We start from the raw sequence: 17,237 nt of genomic DNA on the forward strand, positions 1-17,237 counted from the left end.
ACTTCTCCAAAATTATATTAAATAACGGTACAAAAAGTGACAGTTAATTAGGACAGTAGTACCAATGCGAGGAGTGTCTTGATGGGAAGTTGACTTCTTTGCACAAACTATGAATATCTTTCTTGATCGATGGGTTAGTGTCCATTAGTAAGCTATATATGGCTTAATTTGATGCTTTATTACTTAAGGGCATCTTCAACGAAAACATGCAATTTTGAGATGCAACAACTATATTTACATCTTATTTTATATTTCTGGTAAATGTAAATGAAAGTTCTACTTCAATGGATGAGATGTAAATTTGAAATCTCATTTAATTTTTTTTAATCTTTGTTTAATGGCACACATCACTAAAAGATGTAAAAAGAATGTAAATTTAGGGTTATCTTTACATCTTTTGGCGAAGATAGATAATTTACATTCAGTCACTAGAGAATTTTCCAGCAAAAAAAAAAAAAAAAAATTGTAAAATGCCCATTTTTAAAGCATTTTCCATCTCCCATTGGAGATGCCTTACTTTGTGCTTTGCATGTCATTTTGAAGCGTACAGCGGAAGATAAATTAAGGACCTTCTGATATACGAATTGTATTGCTGATAAGTTTGTCGTCCTGACTCTTTTTGTATTGATAAAATTTTAACTATACCACTCTTTTAACTTTTACAGGCCCGTTTAGTATACGTTTTGATGATCGTATGAACACAAATGATTGAATGAAATAAATCCATGAGATCGCTTTAAACCAAAATCAGACTGGGACACGTATCATATATATGACATTCTCAAGTTGTTCTATATAAGAAAACAAGCAAACTCTACCAAACGAAATTACAAGCTGGTATTTATATATGAAAAAGATCAATGAGAAGAAAACTAAGAGACATAACTAAAAGTATTTCAATCAGGTGAACAAAGCTGGAAGAGTGACGTTGATATTTCCCTGATCTCCGCGGCCAAACAAGGTCTTGCAAGTTTTTAATTGATTAAAAACTTGCTTATAAACACAAACCCTGGCAGCAGATACGCTTAGAAGCATGCTCTTCCTCAACTTCTTTAATCTCCTCCCAATCTTCAGCTTCAGTTTACCTACCCGAATCCTCAAATTCGAAGGCCTCCGCCGCATTTCTACTTGTTGCATCACTTTGTAGATCAAGAACTGCGCCCGTCGATGATTTACCTCTTCGGGATCTTCCTTGTCCATCTTCGAGTAGGCGCCGTACGACTTTCTGATCGTCATAGCCATTTTCTCCAAGAAAAATAGAAGACAATCAAACACTTTGATTTGAGAGAGAGAGAGAGAGAGAGAGAGAGAGAGAGAGAGGTGGTTATGCTTGTGTGAGCTCAGATGGGTTATTATTAAGTGGCGTTTTAATTTATAGAGAGCATTGAAGAGTTGGTTTGCTGATGAAGAAAGCATGTGCGCTACCAATGTTTTTTGCAAAAATAATAATGCAGAGAAAAATTGCAGGCACTGAGCTGGCCTATCATCATCATCTTATTTGTGCGAGTTAATTAAAAAACCAGTTAAACTATTTTTTTCTCTTTAATATGATCATATGATTTAAAAGGGGAAAATGTTACGTAATTTCATTGCATGCGATCGAGCGTGTCTCTATGATTTAATATTTAATTGTAAAGTAAATCCTAGATCACTGTGGAATCCAAGGATCCGGGCCTTTGGTTTTGGATCAGATGCCAACGATGTGAATGTTTAATTAAAAATAAATAAAGGGAGTACTGTCACTGTGAACGTAAACTTGGGGGAACTCATGTCAGAAATTAAGAATTAGTTCATGCATTACTTATTTAATCAGGCATATAATTTATTGAAACTTGCGTAGTTTACACTTTCAACAAAGATCAAGGAGCGTAGGTACATGAATGTGGAGGAGACATGTCTATTAAGGGTTCCACACCTTAGATGATAAGTTAAAATGATTGTACAGATCAACAATTAGTTGATAAGTTTGTTAGTATTTGATTAGAGTTGTTAGGATTTTTGTTATAAAAATATAGTTGTGTAATCATTTCGTAATGAATACATGTCTCGTATTTCTCTTTCTAAATTCTCTAGTTTATATTCCTCTCTGTTACTCCTGGTTCAGCTTCTCTACCTTGCATTTTCAAATATTTCAATGTAGTTAATAATGTCAAGTATTAGGTTAAGTGCCGAAGGGGAAATCGGCCACAAACCTTACTGCATCAGCAATAGCAGAGTCATTGACTCTTTTACATTGGGGTCCGGTTGAGATTATTTAAAATAAATAAAAAAAAACTCTCATAAGACATAACTTTAGCTTTGTTTTGTATTTTGAAATGTCGATGAGGCATTTTCATCAAACATGTCCATCAATAGTTGTTCTTAATCAATTGATGCATAAGTCTCTAGTATAGTCAGAATGACATCTAATTAATCAAAAGTTTATGATTATTATTAGTTGAGATGAAGAGAAATTAAAAACATATTGATTCAAGTCATTTGAACTCATTAACCTGACCTTGTCTCCATTACTACTTATCGGTAATTGTTCTTGTCCACTCAAGTTACAAATCTCTAGGTGATCAATTCCGGTATATTTTTTCTCATCTAAATGAAAAAAATTAAATGAGATTATTTCTTCGACAATAATCACGTACGAGACACCTACCATTCAAAGAAGGGTTAGTGCCTCCGTCGATCCCTCTTCCACCAAATTTGTTGGTAATAATGAAAGTAAACGAAAAAAGATAAGCAAGAGAACTATGCCAAGACTCGCATAATATTTAATCTACTATTACATTTGTCTTAATTTTGAATAATAAAATCCAATCATGACTGTATAATAATTCATGGTAGACCGGCTCTGCAACATCAGCAAGCACACCGCCAAATTAAGAAATGAAAGGGTGATGCAGGCTGGCCATCATGGGATCATTGGGAGGTGAGAGCTCTCAAGTCAACATGAGGCTTGCCATGTTTCAAACAGACAACAACCTCCACCGGCGTGAAGGATCTTTCAAATTTTAATATACATAATAATTGAAATTAAAATATTCCAAAAAAAAAAAAAAAAAAAAAAAAAAAAAAGAGGCTCAGTCAAAGCAGAGTGAGGAGGACATACGGACATGTTGGCTTTCAAGTCAACCTCCACCGGCCTCAGCCTGACAAATACAAGAGTGATAGTTGCTATTTTTGGGAAGAGATCTAGAGTCTAATCCATCAAATCTATTAATTTGGATCTTTAAAATTTGATTAAACGATTACAAATAGGGATCTTTTTAAAAGTTATAATAATTTTAGTCATTTGATCAAATTTCAAAGGATCCGATTAATAAATTGGGTGACTTTGGTGGGAGCGATCCGGAGAGGATCTCTTCCAATGATTTTTAAACTTGAAGCTATGCAATACTACAGTTTAGTTGTATTTTTATGGATGAGGATCATTTTTTAGATTCTCTTTGTGAAGATCTTGAGAATTATTTCATCATAAATCAATCTGTTCATTGTACATCTTATGATCAGTTTTCACCAGGTATTGTTTGTGTTCAATTTTAAATAAAAAAATTCAAAATGATTTTTTATCGCAGGGTGACAAATGAATGAACACAATGAAGTGATACCTGGGATCAGGGGCGGATCTACGGCTGTGAGAACCTCAAGAAGAAAGCCATTTTTATTTTTTTTTTCAAATGACTTGACCAAAACGATGTCACTTTGAATTCATTAAAAAAATTTTAAAACCCAAGTGAGAGCCTTCACGTGAAAGCACTTACCATCCTTTATTAAGAAGTCAAATAATTTGAAATTTAATAAAAGCTCATGGCTTTTCATTAGTCTGCTTTCAATCAAATTCAACTTTGTCGATTATAATATACCTAATTGCCTGCCGCTCCTGTTTCTCACACCACCCATGCCAGTGAAGGCCATCAACATCAATTTCAGAATTTCTGTAAATTATCTAGTTTAGTGTTTAGGGCTTTTTTTTTTTTTTTTAAGAACACTAATTATAAACAAAAGGCTGAATAGTGAATACATATATGTAAGGGTCTTTGATAATGATTTTTGGTAAGGGCCTTCGATAAAAAGTCAAACAATCACACAGAGTTTTAAACTAAGTTCAGCCTTATTCATTGTTAATTTCTTAGGATTTTTTCATATCTATTTTAGTGTTTGTTCATACATATTTGTTGTTGATTTGTTAGGATTTTCTGATATTATTTGAATTGTGTTACAGTGTTAATGCATACATATTTTTTTTAGTTTCATCAATTGATACAGATGTTATTATCTATTGATTATGTGTAGAAATTAGAAGTATGAAATGATATTACAAGCGAATCGATTAGTTTGGACAAAGAATATAAATGAAAATTTGTAGTTTGCCATTTATTTTTCAATGTTATTTTCATCTTTTTTTTTTGGAGCTTTTATATTAGAACCACCCTATATTAAAATCCTGGATCCGCCATTGCCTGAGATCCTCACAAATAAGATCCATAGAGGATCCTATTCCATATTTATATATATATGTTCGAGTGATGCATAAAAAATTTATATCAAAGAGTCGTGTTCTAACCTCTTATCCCTACATTTGAATCTCTCTCTGCATAAATTAGAATAGACTAAACTATCGTCTTATAAAATGAATCAAAGCTGTAAATATATACACATGGGACAAGAAGATGAAGACGTTTTCATCAATTAATTGAGAGAAAAGTAAGACATCATGCTTGCATTTGGTAATTGACATCACACAGACATCTAACTAAGATTCGTGTTCAAATTATTTGGTTCAGTTTCATATGTCACTCCTCCCCAATTCATTTCTCATTCTTCAAATGGATTAGCACGAAACAATAGATCAAATCAATATTATCAGTTCCTTGTGGACTAAGCATTCAATTATTTCATATAAATATTTATAATTATTTTCCAAAAAAATACTGGTTATGTTTGTTTTCAATTTTCTAAGTTTGTTCCGTTTTTCTCATTCTTAAATACAATATTCACAACCAGTGTTTAAATAACACACTAATGTAATTGTTTAACTTTGTGTTAGAAAAGAATTTAATCAAATTGAGTACTTTCATATATTTTTACAATCCAAGCTACCCAATAACTTAGAGAGAATTCGAAATTAAGTACAAAAAAAAATGGGTACACTACTGTAACAATTTATTATTTCAAGTGAAAGCCCAACTCTTCGTAGGCCGAGGCACTCCACGCCTTGGCGGCCAGTTGCAGTACTCTCCACTCCTTGACGAGGACAACCCAAAAACACGACGAGAACGAAGGTGGAATATTTACCAGAAGAAGAATGAGGATAGACTGAAGGAAACGATGAGAAGAAAACGATGGTGGAATATTTACCAGAAGAAGAATGTAAGGATAAGAAGTTGGAGGAATAAGAGGAGCTGGTCGAGTCAGGTTGAACCTACAGAGTTATAACTTATAGTCAAAGTTTCTATAGAGTCCTGAGTTTACATGAAGTGCGATAAAAAATTTTTTGGAGTTGTTATGTGGTTTAAATTAGACAGTAATTGAATGTAGATTTTCATTTTTGTGTTATTGTATTTCCGGTTTGGAAATAAGTGTCAATTCTAATGAGGGGTATAATGAAAGGGTGGTGCTATCCGTACACACATTTTGACCACTACGGCCGAAAATAAGTGTCAATTCTAATGAGGGGTATAATAAGTGTCAACTTTATTAACTTCTATTATTTAATTTTCTTCAACTCATTTGTTCATACGGCCAAAAATTAAAAAGGGTGTCGAGGAAGTAAAACAGAGCAAGCAATTAGAATTCTTCAACTCATTTGTTAGCTTTTTTTTTTAAAAAAATTTCCAAAAGCTAGACCTGTAGATTGGGTCGGGTTGGGCTGAGCTTAAGAGGTCAAGATTTAAACCTTACTCGATTCTAAATTTTTGGGCTCTAGTAATTAAATGGCCGGACCAGCCCATAACATAAAAAATAAGGCTAGGCTCCGCCAGGCCAGTTGGGTCTCGACTCTGTTTACAGGCCTACCAAAAGCACTTAAAATTTAGGGCTTACGGTATTTTACACGGTTCAAGTTTGTGGTGATTTCAAATAGAACACGAGATTTCAATTTTCTCACATTATATTTTAAATTTTACTAGTATACATCTCTTGTCTCTTTAAATTTCCAATTGTTCTTTAAATCAATGAGTTTTTTTTTGTCAATGTAGTGCAAATTGTACATATATGTTAGCTCATAAAAGATTTTCAAGCTTATCATATCATCAATTTAATAAATTATTATACAAGTAATCATACCAAAAACACATATTGATAAAATTTCAATACTTTAAAATTCAATACGAAAAAAATTAAACTTTGTGATCCATTTTAAAAACACCTCAAACTTTGGGAGGTGTAAAATAAATACAGTTAAACCTAAAATTTAAAGGAAAACCAACGAAAAGTCTAAAAAATTTTTAGTTTTAATGAAAAAGAACAAATAAATGTATAATGAATAATACCAAAAAAGATAAAAATATGATTTTTCGTTAAAGATAAAGAGTATAGGAAGCATTTCGTTAAAATTCTCAAAATTTAATAGAAAACAGAAAAAACCTAATCGGCTGAAACCTCAGATTCGCTAAATCCCATGGCTACCAAATCAGCGGCCCAAGACCTCTCCTCCTCCGACACCCCATCCAAACCCCCACCCACTACTCTTCCGATCCCCGCCAATCCCGAGACTCCGACCACCGCCGCTCCCCGCCATCCTCAACCGCGTCCCACCTCCGACGCCGACGTCATCCACGTCCCCAGCTATTCCAGCTGGTTCTCGCCGGACCACATCCACCACTGCGAGGTCCGATTCCTCCCCGAGTTCTTCGATTCTCGATCCCCTTCGAAAAACCCTACCCTCTACAAGTACTACCGCAACACCATCGTCGCCCAATCCAGGGCCGTCAACCCTTCTCGGAAGCTCACCTTCACGGAGGCCCGCAAGTCTCTCGTCGGCGACGTCGGCTCCGTTCGGAGGGTTTTCGATTTCCTCGAGGCGTGGGGTTTGATCAATTACACTCCTTCCGCGCTCAACAAGCCCCTCAAGTGGGAGGACAAGGACAGCAGCAAGGCCGCTGGTGTTTCCTCTAATGGAGGCGCTGAATCCCCCGCCGTCGGTGCCAAGGAGAACCCCAAGAAGAGGACCTGCAATGGCTGCAAGTCTGTTTGCAGCATTGCCTGCTTTGTTTCCGAAAAGGTCTGTTCTTGTCATTCTCTTGCTACCCTTATTTCATTTGGAATTGAATTGAAGTACTTTGATGTAATTGTCCACTATTTGAAATTCATAGGTTTCGTTTGGTCGTGTTCGAATTGATTAATTTAAGGAACATTTGATCTTGTTCGAATTGATTAGCTTCGATTTTGCTTTGCAATTCCATGAAGTGTTTTAGCTGATACTAAGGTTTGCTGCAACTAAGGTTTTCAATTTGTTGTTGGGAACAGAATGACATGACTCTATGTGCAAGGTGCTATGTTCGCGGAAACTATCAGATCGGCATAAGTTCTTCCGATTTCAGGCGGGTTGAGATCAATGAAGAGATGGGGAGTGGCTGGGCTGATAAAGATACTCTGCATCTTCTAGAGGCCCTTATGCATTATGGCGACGACTGGAGGAAGGTTGCGCAACATGTTGGTAGAAGCGAGAAGGAATGTGTTGCTCATTTCCTCAAGATTCCTTTCGGTGAGGAATTTTCTGACAATGCAGGTGATGCTGAATGTGCGTTGGAGGGTGATGGTGATGGTACAACACCGTCTCTAAGTAAAAGAATGCGTCTCACGCCTCTTGCGGATGCAAGCAACCCAATTATGGCTCAGGCGGCCTTTCTGTCAGCTCTGGCGGGCGTGCAGGTTGCAGAGGCTGCTGCTTCTGCTGCTGTAACAGCGCTGTGTGAGGCGGATTATGAAACAAGCAAAATGAGTGTTACATCTCTGGCTTCGAATGCAAGACAGCATGAAACTGATGCTGAATTAAACGGAGATGATAAAACTGACCCGGATGCACTGGGGGCAGCTTTTGTAGATGCAAATTCACAGCTTGAGAAGGAAGGGCTGGATGTGGGACGAGCAATCTCTGGGATTACAGAGGTACAGATGAGAGAAATCCGAAAGAAGATCATCCGCTTCGAGGCGTTAGATTTGCAGATGGAGAAAGAGTGGGAACAACTGGAGCAAATGAAAAGCATGCTCTTTGTCGATCAGATGACACTTTTGTTAAACAAAAGTTCTGCACCAAAAACTGCGGCGGAGGAGAAGAGTGTAAAAGCGGATTGATTTTCATCATTCGTGTATGTTTCGTTGCCTCAATGCAAGTACGGCACCTTTGTTAACATGAATTCATAACAAGAAATGTTAAGTGCAGCATCGTGTTCTATCTCGGTACGTTACATTGTGTATTTCGACAGCAGAGGATGAACATTTACAACAAATATCTATGTACATAGCTATAAAGTTAAAACGGTTCTTGCAAACTACTCGGATTTTAAACCCGTTGACAAAAAGATCGAATTTCATCGACTCAGCTTAATTGCCCAAACCAGTGCTGTTATCTAACCCACTGAATTTTCAAGCTTCAAGCCAATCAATTGGTTCACCTCAGACCCAAACTCGTCAGGGAGCTCGTTGAATACATCCCGGCAGAACCCGGATATCATCGCGGCCATGGCTTTCTCATACTCGATTCCCCTTTGCTGAAAGTAGAATAGCTGGTCTTCACCAATTTTGGAGGTACTGGCTTCGTGTTCAATTCGAGCTGTGGGATTCTTTACCTGTTAAACACACGATAGTGAAGCAATAGATGAGTACTCCATTATAGTTCCACATTATACGGGCGCTAACTGGACAAAAGCCAAACAGCGTATTGGGAAGGAATTGAAGTCGAAATCAATGCAAAAACAGCCAAATCAAGATTCAAATCCTCCAATTGACAAACATAAGAATTATACGCGTTAATGCCATTGAACACCGAAATTATGGCCATTGAATGCCATTATCAGCCCAAAAGTATAAATTGGAGCAAGACGAGGACCGAAAAACTTCAGAATTCTCAAACCTACCTAGAATAGGTTTAGATTTTCACCAGATACAGAAAGTCTTGAATGTACTGAAAATAGTTCGAACGCCTACTGCAATAAAGCCATGCCTAAGTAGCTCATATTTGTTGGTCATGCATGATGACAGTTGCATATCAGTGTGTCTAATCCATAACCTCGGTAACAGACTAGAAAGTAACCTATATATGAACCAGGCTCTTGATGCCTCCCACGGGTGTTCCTTTTTCAAATTGATATAACTACGGTGGCTTCTTTAAGGAGTTGAAGGAAGTATCATATGAAGTACAGACCATCCAAACAAAATGCATTTAGCACAAGAATGGAGGGGGTCACGGTTCAGAAGAAGGGCAGAGTAACACAAAGTAATGCATGAAAGCAATCCAATGAAGGATCAATTAAAAAAAATCATCACTCTTAATAACCATCACGCTAAGGCCAGTCTGTGTTATAAAATTAAAAACCAATGTACGTGATGTTATGCCAAAAACAAAAATAGACAAGATCAAATGAAGTTACCTGGATGTACGGGTAGGTGTTGGCAGCCGCCGTATCTCCAATAAGCATTGAATCACACTGTGAGGAATTTTTAGCATTCTCTGCCTTGGATTGAACCTGAACAAGGCCCCGATAACAGTTCCTTGAATTCCCAGCTGATATGCCCTTTGAAATAATTCTACTTCTTGTATTTTTGCCCTTGTGTATCATCTTTGTACCTGTGTCTGCCTGCTGATAATTATTAGTCAAAGCTACTGAGTAGAACTCGCCCACAGAATCATCGCCCTCCAAAACAACACTCGGATATTTCCAAGTAATGGCAGACCCTGTCTCCACCTGGGTCCAAGATATTTTCGAGCGAGCCCCAGCACAAAGCCCTCGCTTGGTAACGAAATTATAAATCCCGCCCTTGCCTTGCTCATCCCCGGCATACCAATTCTGCACCGTGGAGTACTTAATTTCAGCGCCCTCACCACAATACAACTCTACCACTGCAGCATGAAGCTGGTTTGTATCATAAGATGGTGCAGTACACCCCTCCAAATACTCCACAAAACTCCTATCATCAGCCACTATCAAAGTCCTCTCAAACTGCCCCGTCTCCAACGCATTTATCCGGAAATAAGTTGAAATCTGCATCGGGCACTTAGTGTCCTTTGGTATATAACAAAAGGATCCATCACTAAACACCGCAGAGTTCAAAGCAGCATAATAGTTATCGCCAGTAGGCACCACTTTACCCAAATACTTCCTAACTAAATCCGGGTACTCCCTAATTGCCTCTGATATCGAACAAAAGATCACACCTTTTTCCTCCAAGGCCTTCCTATGTGTGGTGGCTATCGACACGCTATCAAGAACTGCGTCCACCGCAACATTAGCCAACCGATTCTGCTCATTCAACGGCACTCCCAACCTATCAAAGTACTTAAGAAGTTCCGGGTCCGCCTCCTCGAGGCTATTCAATGCGGGTTTCTTCTTAGGGGCCGAGAAATAACACATATCTTGAAAATTAATTACAGGGTATCGATTATCAGACCATTGGGGCTCCTTCATAGTCAAAAACTTCTCAAAAGCATTCAATCTAAATTCAAGCATCCAATCAGGCTCGCCTTTCAGCGACGAAATCAACTCAATCGTCTCCCTAGAAAGCCCTTTCGGAATCGAAAACGAATCTATATCTATATTAAACCCAAATTTCTTATCGTACTCGCGATTGCGAAGAAATTCCTCAATCGAAAGCTTACCTGCGGTGCTCGGATCGGATTCAACCGTTTTCGGCTCGTACCCGACATCTGCGCGCACCCGAAAGACCCTTTTCGGAGCAGAGGTTTTCTGACCCGAAAACTTCAAGGAATCGAGCTTTGGGTGAAACCCTTTCGGGAACTTGGGCGGTTCTGAAGCAGCTTGGGGAGAGAAGCTGGAGATTCCGTTGGCTAGCAGAGACGCCATGGTTTCTGTGGCTCAGGAGCTTCAGAGAAAGTCGGGGAAGACGCGACGACAAGAGAGACAATTGGAGAGACGGAAGTGGAAAAGTGTGGTTGTGGCATTCAATTCGTGGCCATAGATTTCATAGCTGTGTCGTGTGCAACACACGTCCGCTTTTACCGTTTGGGCCGGCTCTTCGCTACTGCGATGGTGCAACATTGTTTTTGTCGTATAAAAATTTGAGTCATTACTTTTGATCTTCATTTTATTAGCTTGCATTGAAAATTCCTGGAAAAATAACACCCCTCTGCTTTTCATGGTTATTTGCGTACTAAAAAAATGTTGCTTACTCATCTACCAATTATTATAGATAATATCAAATGTCTAAAGAAAAATTTTAAATGTTAAAACGGTCTCTGTATTTTATCCTACCGATCAATTTGGTCTCCGTACTTTCAATTTGGCCAAATTAGCCTCCGTGTTTACCTTGGTTAGCCAATCCTCGAAAATCCCCATTAAAGGACCGTTAAAATTAACATGTGCATTGCACGTGAGATGATCATCATCGATCATTTGACCTTGCGTGGGTTGAATGAGTATACAGTGAAGTTACATTTCTGTACTCTCACGTGCAAGGCACACTCCAATTTTAACAGTCCTTTAGCGAATTTTCTAAGATTGGCTAACGAAAATAAACACAGGAATCAACTTGGTCAAATTGAAAATATGAGTACCAAATTGACAGATAGGATAAAACACATAGACGATTTTGACATTTAAGCCTTGTAAAACACAAGAATAATTAGTGAAATTTGGCCCATTAACAATGAATTAACAAACTAATAACTCGTTCATGGTGAGCGTGTATGCCCGGGTGTTTGAGTCCAGCGCCAAAACCCGGGTCTAGCGAATCTGATACCCAAAACAAAACTTTAACTCGGGCCCAAAATTAAAGCGGCCCAAGAATAAGAGAGAGAAATAAAATAAACCGACAGAGAAATTGATTTTCCCACCGTTGCCGCGGATTTGGATTTCCTTGATTTGATCCCGCCTCTCGTTTCCTAGCCGTCGCCGGCCGCCGCATGTAAGTGCCTCTTCCTCCTCTGTCAACATTGCGGTGGTTACAATTCTGCCGGCGTTGCATCGTTGTTTTAATTTCTTTAAATTCGTCGCTGAAAAATATTACTATAATTTGATCGAGGTAGCATTAGGGTTTTTGATCTGATGAACCAGAGAGAAATTTTCATATATTTGTGAAATTACATGATTTTTATATTTTTTATTTTGGTTCGAGTGAGATGAGTTTTGGAGTGGACAATAATGACTGTTTGTTTCCATAAAAAATTGTTCTGTATTTATTTTATTTTTTCAAAGATTGAATCTTTTTTAATAAACTCTAATCTGCGGGGTGATTCGAACTTAGGTGCAAGGAGGCGGGCACACTCTGCTCGGACCAACTGGCCTAACCCATATCTGCTAATGCTTTTTGGGTTCATATTTAGTCTGCTTTTGGGTTTATTATTACTTGTAATATGGGACACTTTGCATAGAATATTAGAGTTTAAACGTTTTATGAATGAGAATGTATGATACATAAACGGAGAAACAAGAACATAGCGGTGAGAACGAAGAAAACATTGAGAGATAAGGAAATTCTGACATCTTATTAGCTTACTTTATTGCAGTGCACAAAATCAAGCCATGATAGTATCATTTACTGTATTTTGTTCAACTCTTGTTTTTGCAATAATGTAAGAATTTAATTCCATTCATGGGAAACTATTTATCAACAGTTTCTTCATACGAGGGAAGTGTTGGTGTAAGTGTTACATGTGGAAGGTTGCAGGGAAGTCGGTTTATCATCTACTATTACATTCTCATTTAGCCTAGGAGTTATGGAGTTGTATGTTATAATTTGGTAGTTTAATTAGATTATGTCAGGACATGATCACAACTTTCTTTTATAACGGTGGCATAGCTTTCTGGGGAAATCTGATAAGGTTGTAATCTGTGTTGTGTGGTGCATATGTTTCGGAGGAACACAAAAGCTTTTGCTGCTTTAGGTCATTCATTGATGGAATTGGGGTCATTTGTTGAGTTGGCTTTTGATCGGTCAAATTCTTTGGTATATTTAGTTGTTTTCTGTCTTTTTTTAATATCTTGAATGCTGCTTGTATGCTAGGCTAGTATTTTTATTGAATCTAACTTACAACATAAAGTATCAAACTATGAGATCCTATAATAGTCTCTTAAACCTCTTTAATGCTTCTGCGTCTTTGGGGATGCGATTGTGCAAACTCTTAAATCTTAGCATTATCATCTTGGCAGATTCTTATGACCAAATAAAGAAATGAAGGACATGGTTATGATTGAAGTGGCCAAGTTACTCTTTCTGTCTCTCTCCTTTCTCGGTCTTTCTTTGTGTCTAAACATTTGTTCAGAAGATTCTAAACTTTCAATACCTCCCTCAGAACTCAATATCATCGATGATTGTATAAAACTAGGATGGTTCTATACATGCATGAAATCATATCTTATCTTTTATTCGTATACTTAAGTAGAGCTATAAGTGGAGCTTCCAATGCTTCTGTGTTGAGCCTGAAGTTTAGGGTGTCCAGAAAGGAAAGTTGGACTTACTCTTTATTGAAATTCCCGCTGGTAGGAACTAGGAAATAACTCTACTTGGAAATTCCAAAGGTTAACATGATAGGGGGTGGGGGTGAGGGGTGTTTGGACTGTGCGTTTAGGAGGACATTCCTGCTCCTAAGGTTTCAATGGATTGGGCTACGATGAGTTTGGAGTAACAAAAATTTGGACTACTTTACAGGCCTGACATAGCGTTTTTCCCTAGCTCCTGGCCCAAATTTATAGATGGTTATTTTTCTGTTTAGGTAAAATTGGTACTGGCTTGACATAACGTTTTTCTCTTTTTCTCCGCTGCTGCTCCCCACTCTCTCTTCTTTATCTATCCATTAAAGATTCTTATTTAGCACAAGCGTGAAAGAGTCTGGACCTACTACTCAATCCTTCATTCCGGTCATAGATCTTGGTGAGAATTTCAAAACCTTGGCTCTATCCATTGAGATATTGTTTTTTAGTTTTTCTTTGTAATCAGTGGAGAACTAATGATTCAGAGATTTCTATCTGAGTTTTTTTCTTTCAAGTTAGACCTCCTTAGCACTGATCTTTCGTTGTGATTTTTTTATTAGACTAATTGTTAATTGCATGACCTTTGTACTTGATATATTTGTAATTTGATTGAGGTGCAACAGTGTAGGTGGAGATCTGAACCTCCTGAGAGATTTGTATGTGATCTTTTGCAGATTAGACTCTTTTAGCATTTTCCTGAGTGTGATTTCAGATTTAAATGAATTTGATTTGAGCGAGATATTTGTTTGTTATTGTTTTTAAATTTAAACTTCTGCTTCTAAGTTGATTGAGCTAAAACAATTGCATGAACCTTAAACTTTTGATATATTTGTAAATTGCTTAAGGTATATAGCAGTATAGGTGTCGATCATAAGATCGAGAGATCTATCTGTGGTCTTTTGCAATTAGACTTTTGTAGCATTTTCTGAGTGGTATAAATCAATTAATTTAACTGATATTTAAATTTATTTGTTAGTATTATTAAACTTAAAACTTTTATTTCTAAGTTGATTGAGCTAAAACAATATCATGCTGATATGAGGAATAGCTTTGTCTCTCTGGTTCAGGACTTAAGGTTACCATTGGTACTCATTTCACTTTCTTTTCCTTCCATTTGTAGTCCAATCGTATTATAATTTGGTAGTACAATATTATATTAGTCATACTCACATTTTATAAGGTTTCCAGTTACCATGTGTTAGGAAAGATTCTGAAATTACGTTTTTCGTTGCAGGGGAAAACTTTAAAACGTGAAATCTGTCAGCATGAATCAACAGAGTCAAGGAACGGACTCTTTATCTTCACCAGTCCCCCCTATGAAGCGAAAACGTGGACGTCCACGTAAGGATGAGAACTTGGCTCCGGCAGAGAGTCCAACTGTGATGCCAGGAGCTGACAGTTTCAAGAAAACCAAACAGAGTGCAAGTACAAGTGATGATGTTGAGAATGAAATGGTAGGCCAGGTAGTCACTGGCGTGATTGAAGGGGCATTTGATGCTGGATATCTTCTGAATGTTAGGGTCGGAGACACTGACACTCAGCTGAGGGGTGTTGTATTCCTACAGGAGAAAATCACTCCCATTACACCAGCAAATGACATTGCTCCGCATATTAGGATGTGCAAAAGAAGAGAAATTCCCCTACCGCCTCTCAACCCACAATCTCAGTGTTATGAGTCTACCCGCCCATCAGACCAAAGTAATAGGCAACCTGTTGATGTGAAACCCCAAATACCTACAGTTCCTAACCAAACTCAATCCTCTGTCCTTAAGTCTGGAATCCCGGAGTCACTTGAAAACAAATCTTTCCTTTTTGTGATTCCTCCAGTTGTTAATTTGCCGAAGAATGATGCGGGCCTGCCCTTGGGAAGAAAAGTCATGTCACAACAATTTCCGGAACCTGGAACTGACAGCCAATCTGCCCCTGCGATGCCAAAGCCAGAGCATAATAATGTTGTTGAACAGGAGAAGGTGTTGGAGGAAGTTGAAGCTGCCACAGTAGTGGAAGGGCCAAATGGTGTCGAGGCCAATAAAGCATCAAAAACAGAAACAACAGCTGAACCAGTTGCTGACATACCAGGCGTTGAACCTGTGTGTAAGCCTCCTGAAATTCAAACTCAGGCTGTGGGTTCTGAAAAGAGTACATCATTTGCTGATGAAGTAAAGAGCTTTGGACTTGAACTCAACCAGACGCCTGTATTTGCCGAACCCTCAGCAACGACTGTCATGCCAGTTGGTGAAACTGAAGTTAAGGATCATCAAATTCAAGCTGAGGCTGTGGATTCTGAAAATGAAAAGAGCGCATTGGGTGATGATAGTGCAAAGAGCCCAAATCTCGAGCTCAACCAAACTCCTATATTTGCCGAACCTGCCTCTGTCGCTGTCATAACAGGCATTGAAACCCTATGTAAGGATTCTCAAATCCAACCTCCAGAGTTCGGTCCTGAAAATAGTTCATTGGTTCATGATGCGGTCAAGAGCCTGGACGTCGAACTCAACCAAACTCCTTTTGCTGCACCTGTTAGTATGCCATCCGTATCAAACATTGCTGCAGAAGGATCTATTCCTCTAGGAACTGCCGAACTTCAAATCCCCACTTCTGATGGCATTAGCAGCGTGGAGTGTGACGTCGAAGATGTCATTCCACCTGCGCAATCGTAGATCCTTGTGGCAACGTCAATGATTTAAGTTTTTCGTATGAGAACGAGACAGTCAATAGTGTCAGAGTTTTTTTTTTCTCTTTAGTATTTGACATCTGAGGATGGTTTTTAGTATCAGTTTAAGCGTTTCTGCTCTGGTTTTAATTTGTACCTTTCGGATATTGTCGGTAACTATTTACAATTGCAACATATGATGCTTATACCAATTCTGAATACAGAGTATATAGCAGCACCCGCAGCGTATGAAAAACTATGACAAACAATATATTTAGAAGAAATATCTTCAAAAGTCATCATCAGTGACAGTGCCAGCATGCGGTCATTGGCATATGTTGGCAATAATTGATAAGTTTCTATTTAGTGCTCGATGAAATGGTTCGATGAAGGTGCCCTTGTTTTTTTTTTTTTTTTTTTCCTTTCTTTCTTTCTTGCCAAAATCATGACCCCATTATAATACTAACTCTGTCGGTCATCACATATCCAATACACCACTAATAGTCCACAAAATGAGACAACAAAAATCAATCAAGAGAAAAATCTAAATTTAACACAGCATAACGAGTTAGATGATCAAGCATTGTCATAACAGATGCAAAAACCACTGCATTCGATTTAATATCAATGAATCATGTGTCAGTACAACTCTCGATGTACACGGTCAAATACATTGGCGGAGTGACTTGACCGTCCTAGTGAAGCTTTTATCTCATCAATCAAAGGGCAAAAAGTGAGTAATCGCGACTTTCATGTAGTAATGTAAAATTTCAGCAAATGAAAAGGGATCATCTTTGGATCTCTTCCTCATAATCCATCAAGTTCAGAGATCTAGACCATTAAAATTTGATCTAACGACTACAAACAGGGATTCACTTTAAAAGTTATAATAGTTTTAGCTGTTAGATTAAATTTCAATAGTCTAGATCTCCGAACTTGATGGATTA

The 17,237-nt window shown here is 37.9% G+C and overlaps 4 protein-coding genes across 4 annotated transcripts; 2 read left to right on the plus strand and 2 right to left on the minus strand.

Moving 5' to 3' along the window:
- Positions 1–900: 900 nt before the first annotated feature.
- LOC137727159 (uncharacterized) lies at positions 901–1,242 on the minus strand. The gene has a single exon (XM_068466094.1). It carries the CDS (start codon positions 1,240–1,242, stop codon positions 901–903), a length of 342 nt encoding a protein of 113 aa, XP_068322195.1.
- A 5,325-nt stretch (positions 1,243–6,567) lies between these two features.
- Positions 6,568–8,470, plus strand: LOC137725588 (SWI/SNF complex subunit SWI3B). Its single transcript, XM_068464322.1, has 2 exons — positions 6,568–7,213; positions 7,459–8,470. The coding sequence occupies exons 1-2, from the start codon at positions 6,611–6,613 to the stop codon at positions 8,284–8,286; spliced, it is 1,431 nt and encodes a 476-aa protein (XP_068320423.1). The 5' UTR covers positions 6,568–6,610; the 3' UTR covers positions 8,287–8,470.
- On the minus strand, positions 8,306–11,125 carry LOC137725587 (iron-sulfur cluster assembly SufBD family protein ABCI8, chloroplastic-like). Its single transcript, XM_068464321.1, has 2 exons — positions 9,582–11,125; positions 8,306–8,780 (listed from the first exon to the last, which is right to left on the minus strand). Exons 1-2 carry the CDS (start codon positions 11,010–11,012, stop codon positions 8,562–8,564), a joined length of 1,650 nt encoding a protein of 549 aa, XP_068320422.1. The 5' UTR covers positions 11,013–11,125; the 3' UTR covers positions 8,306–8,561.
- An 871-nt stretch (positions 11,126–11,996) lies between these two features.
- Positions 11,997–16,485, plus strand: LOC137726113 (uncharacterized). Its single transcript, XM_068464984.1, has 2 exons — positions 11,997–12,072; positions 14,872–16,485. Exon 2 carries the CDS (start codon positions 14,903–14,905, stop codon positions 16,295–16,297), a length of 1,395 nt encoding a protein of 464 aa, XP_068321085.1. The 5' UTR covers positions 11,997–12,072; positions 14,872–14,902; the 3' UTR covers positions 16,298–16,485.
- The last annotated feature ends 752 nt before the right edge of the window (positions 16,486–17,237 follow it).

The sequence above is a fragment of the Pyrus communis genome, chromosome 2, assembly GCF_963583255.1.
Source record: "Pyrus communis chromosome 2, drPyrComm1.1, whole genome shotgun sequence".
Lineage (NCBI taxonomy): Eukaryota > Viridiplantae > Streptophyta > Magnoliopsida > Rosales > Rosaceae > Pyrus > Pyrus communis.

What these genes read in the sequence shown, in the direction of transcription:
- LOC137727159 (XM_068466094.1), bottom strand. Translation starts at nt 1,242, where the DNA reads ATGGCTATGACGATCAGAAAGTCGTACGGCGCCTACTCGAAGATGGAC.
- LOC137725588 (XM_068464322.1), top strand. Translation starts at nt 6,611, where the DNA reads ATGGCTACCAAATCAGCGGCCCAAGACCTCTCCTCCTCCGACACCCCA. An exon ending in CCTGCTTTGTTTCCGAAAAG is followed by an intron (nt 7,214 to 7,458) that starts GTCTGTTCTTGT and finishes TGTTGGGAACAG; the next exon opens with AATGACATGACTCTATGTGC.
- LOC137725587 (XM_068464321.1), bottom strand. Translation starts at nt 11,012, where the DNA reads ATGGCGTCTCTGCTAGCCAACGGAATCTCCAGCTTCTCTCCCCAAGCT. An exon ending in ACACCTACCCGTACATCCAG is followed by an intron (nt 8,781 to 9,581) that starts GTAACTTCATTT and finishes TGTGTTTAACAG; the next exon opens with GTAAAGAATCCCACAGCTCG.
- LOC137726113 (XM_068464984.1), top strand. Translation starts at nt 14,903, where the DNA reads ATGAATCAACAGAGTCAAGGAACGGACTCTTTATCTTCACCAGTCCCC.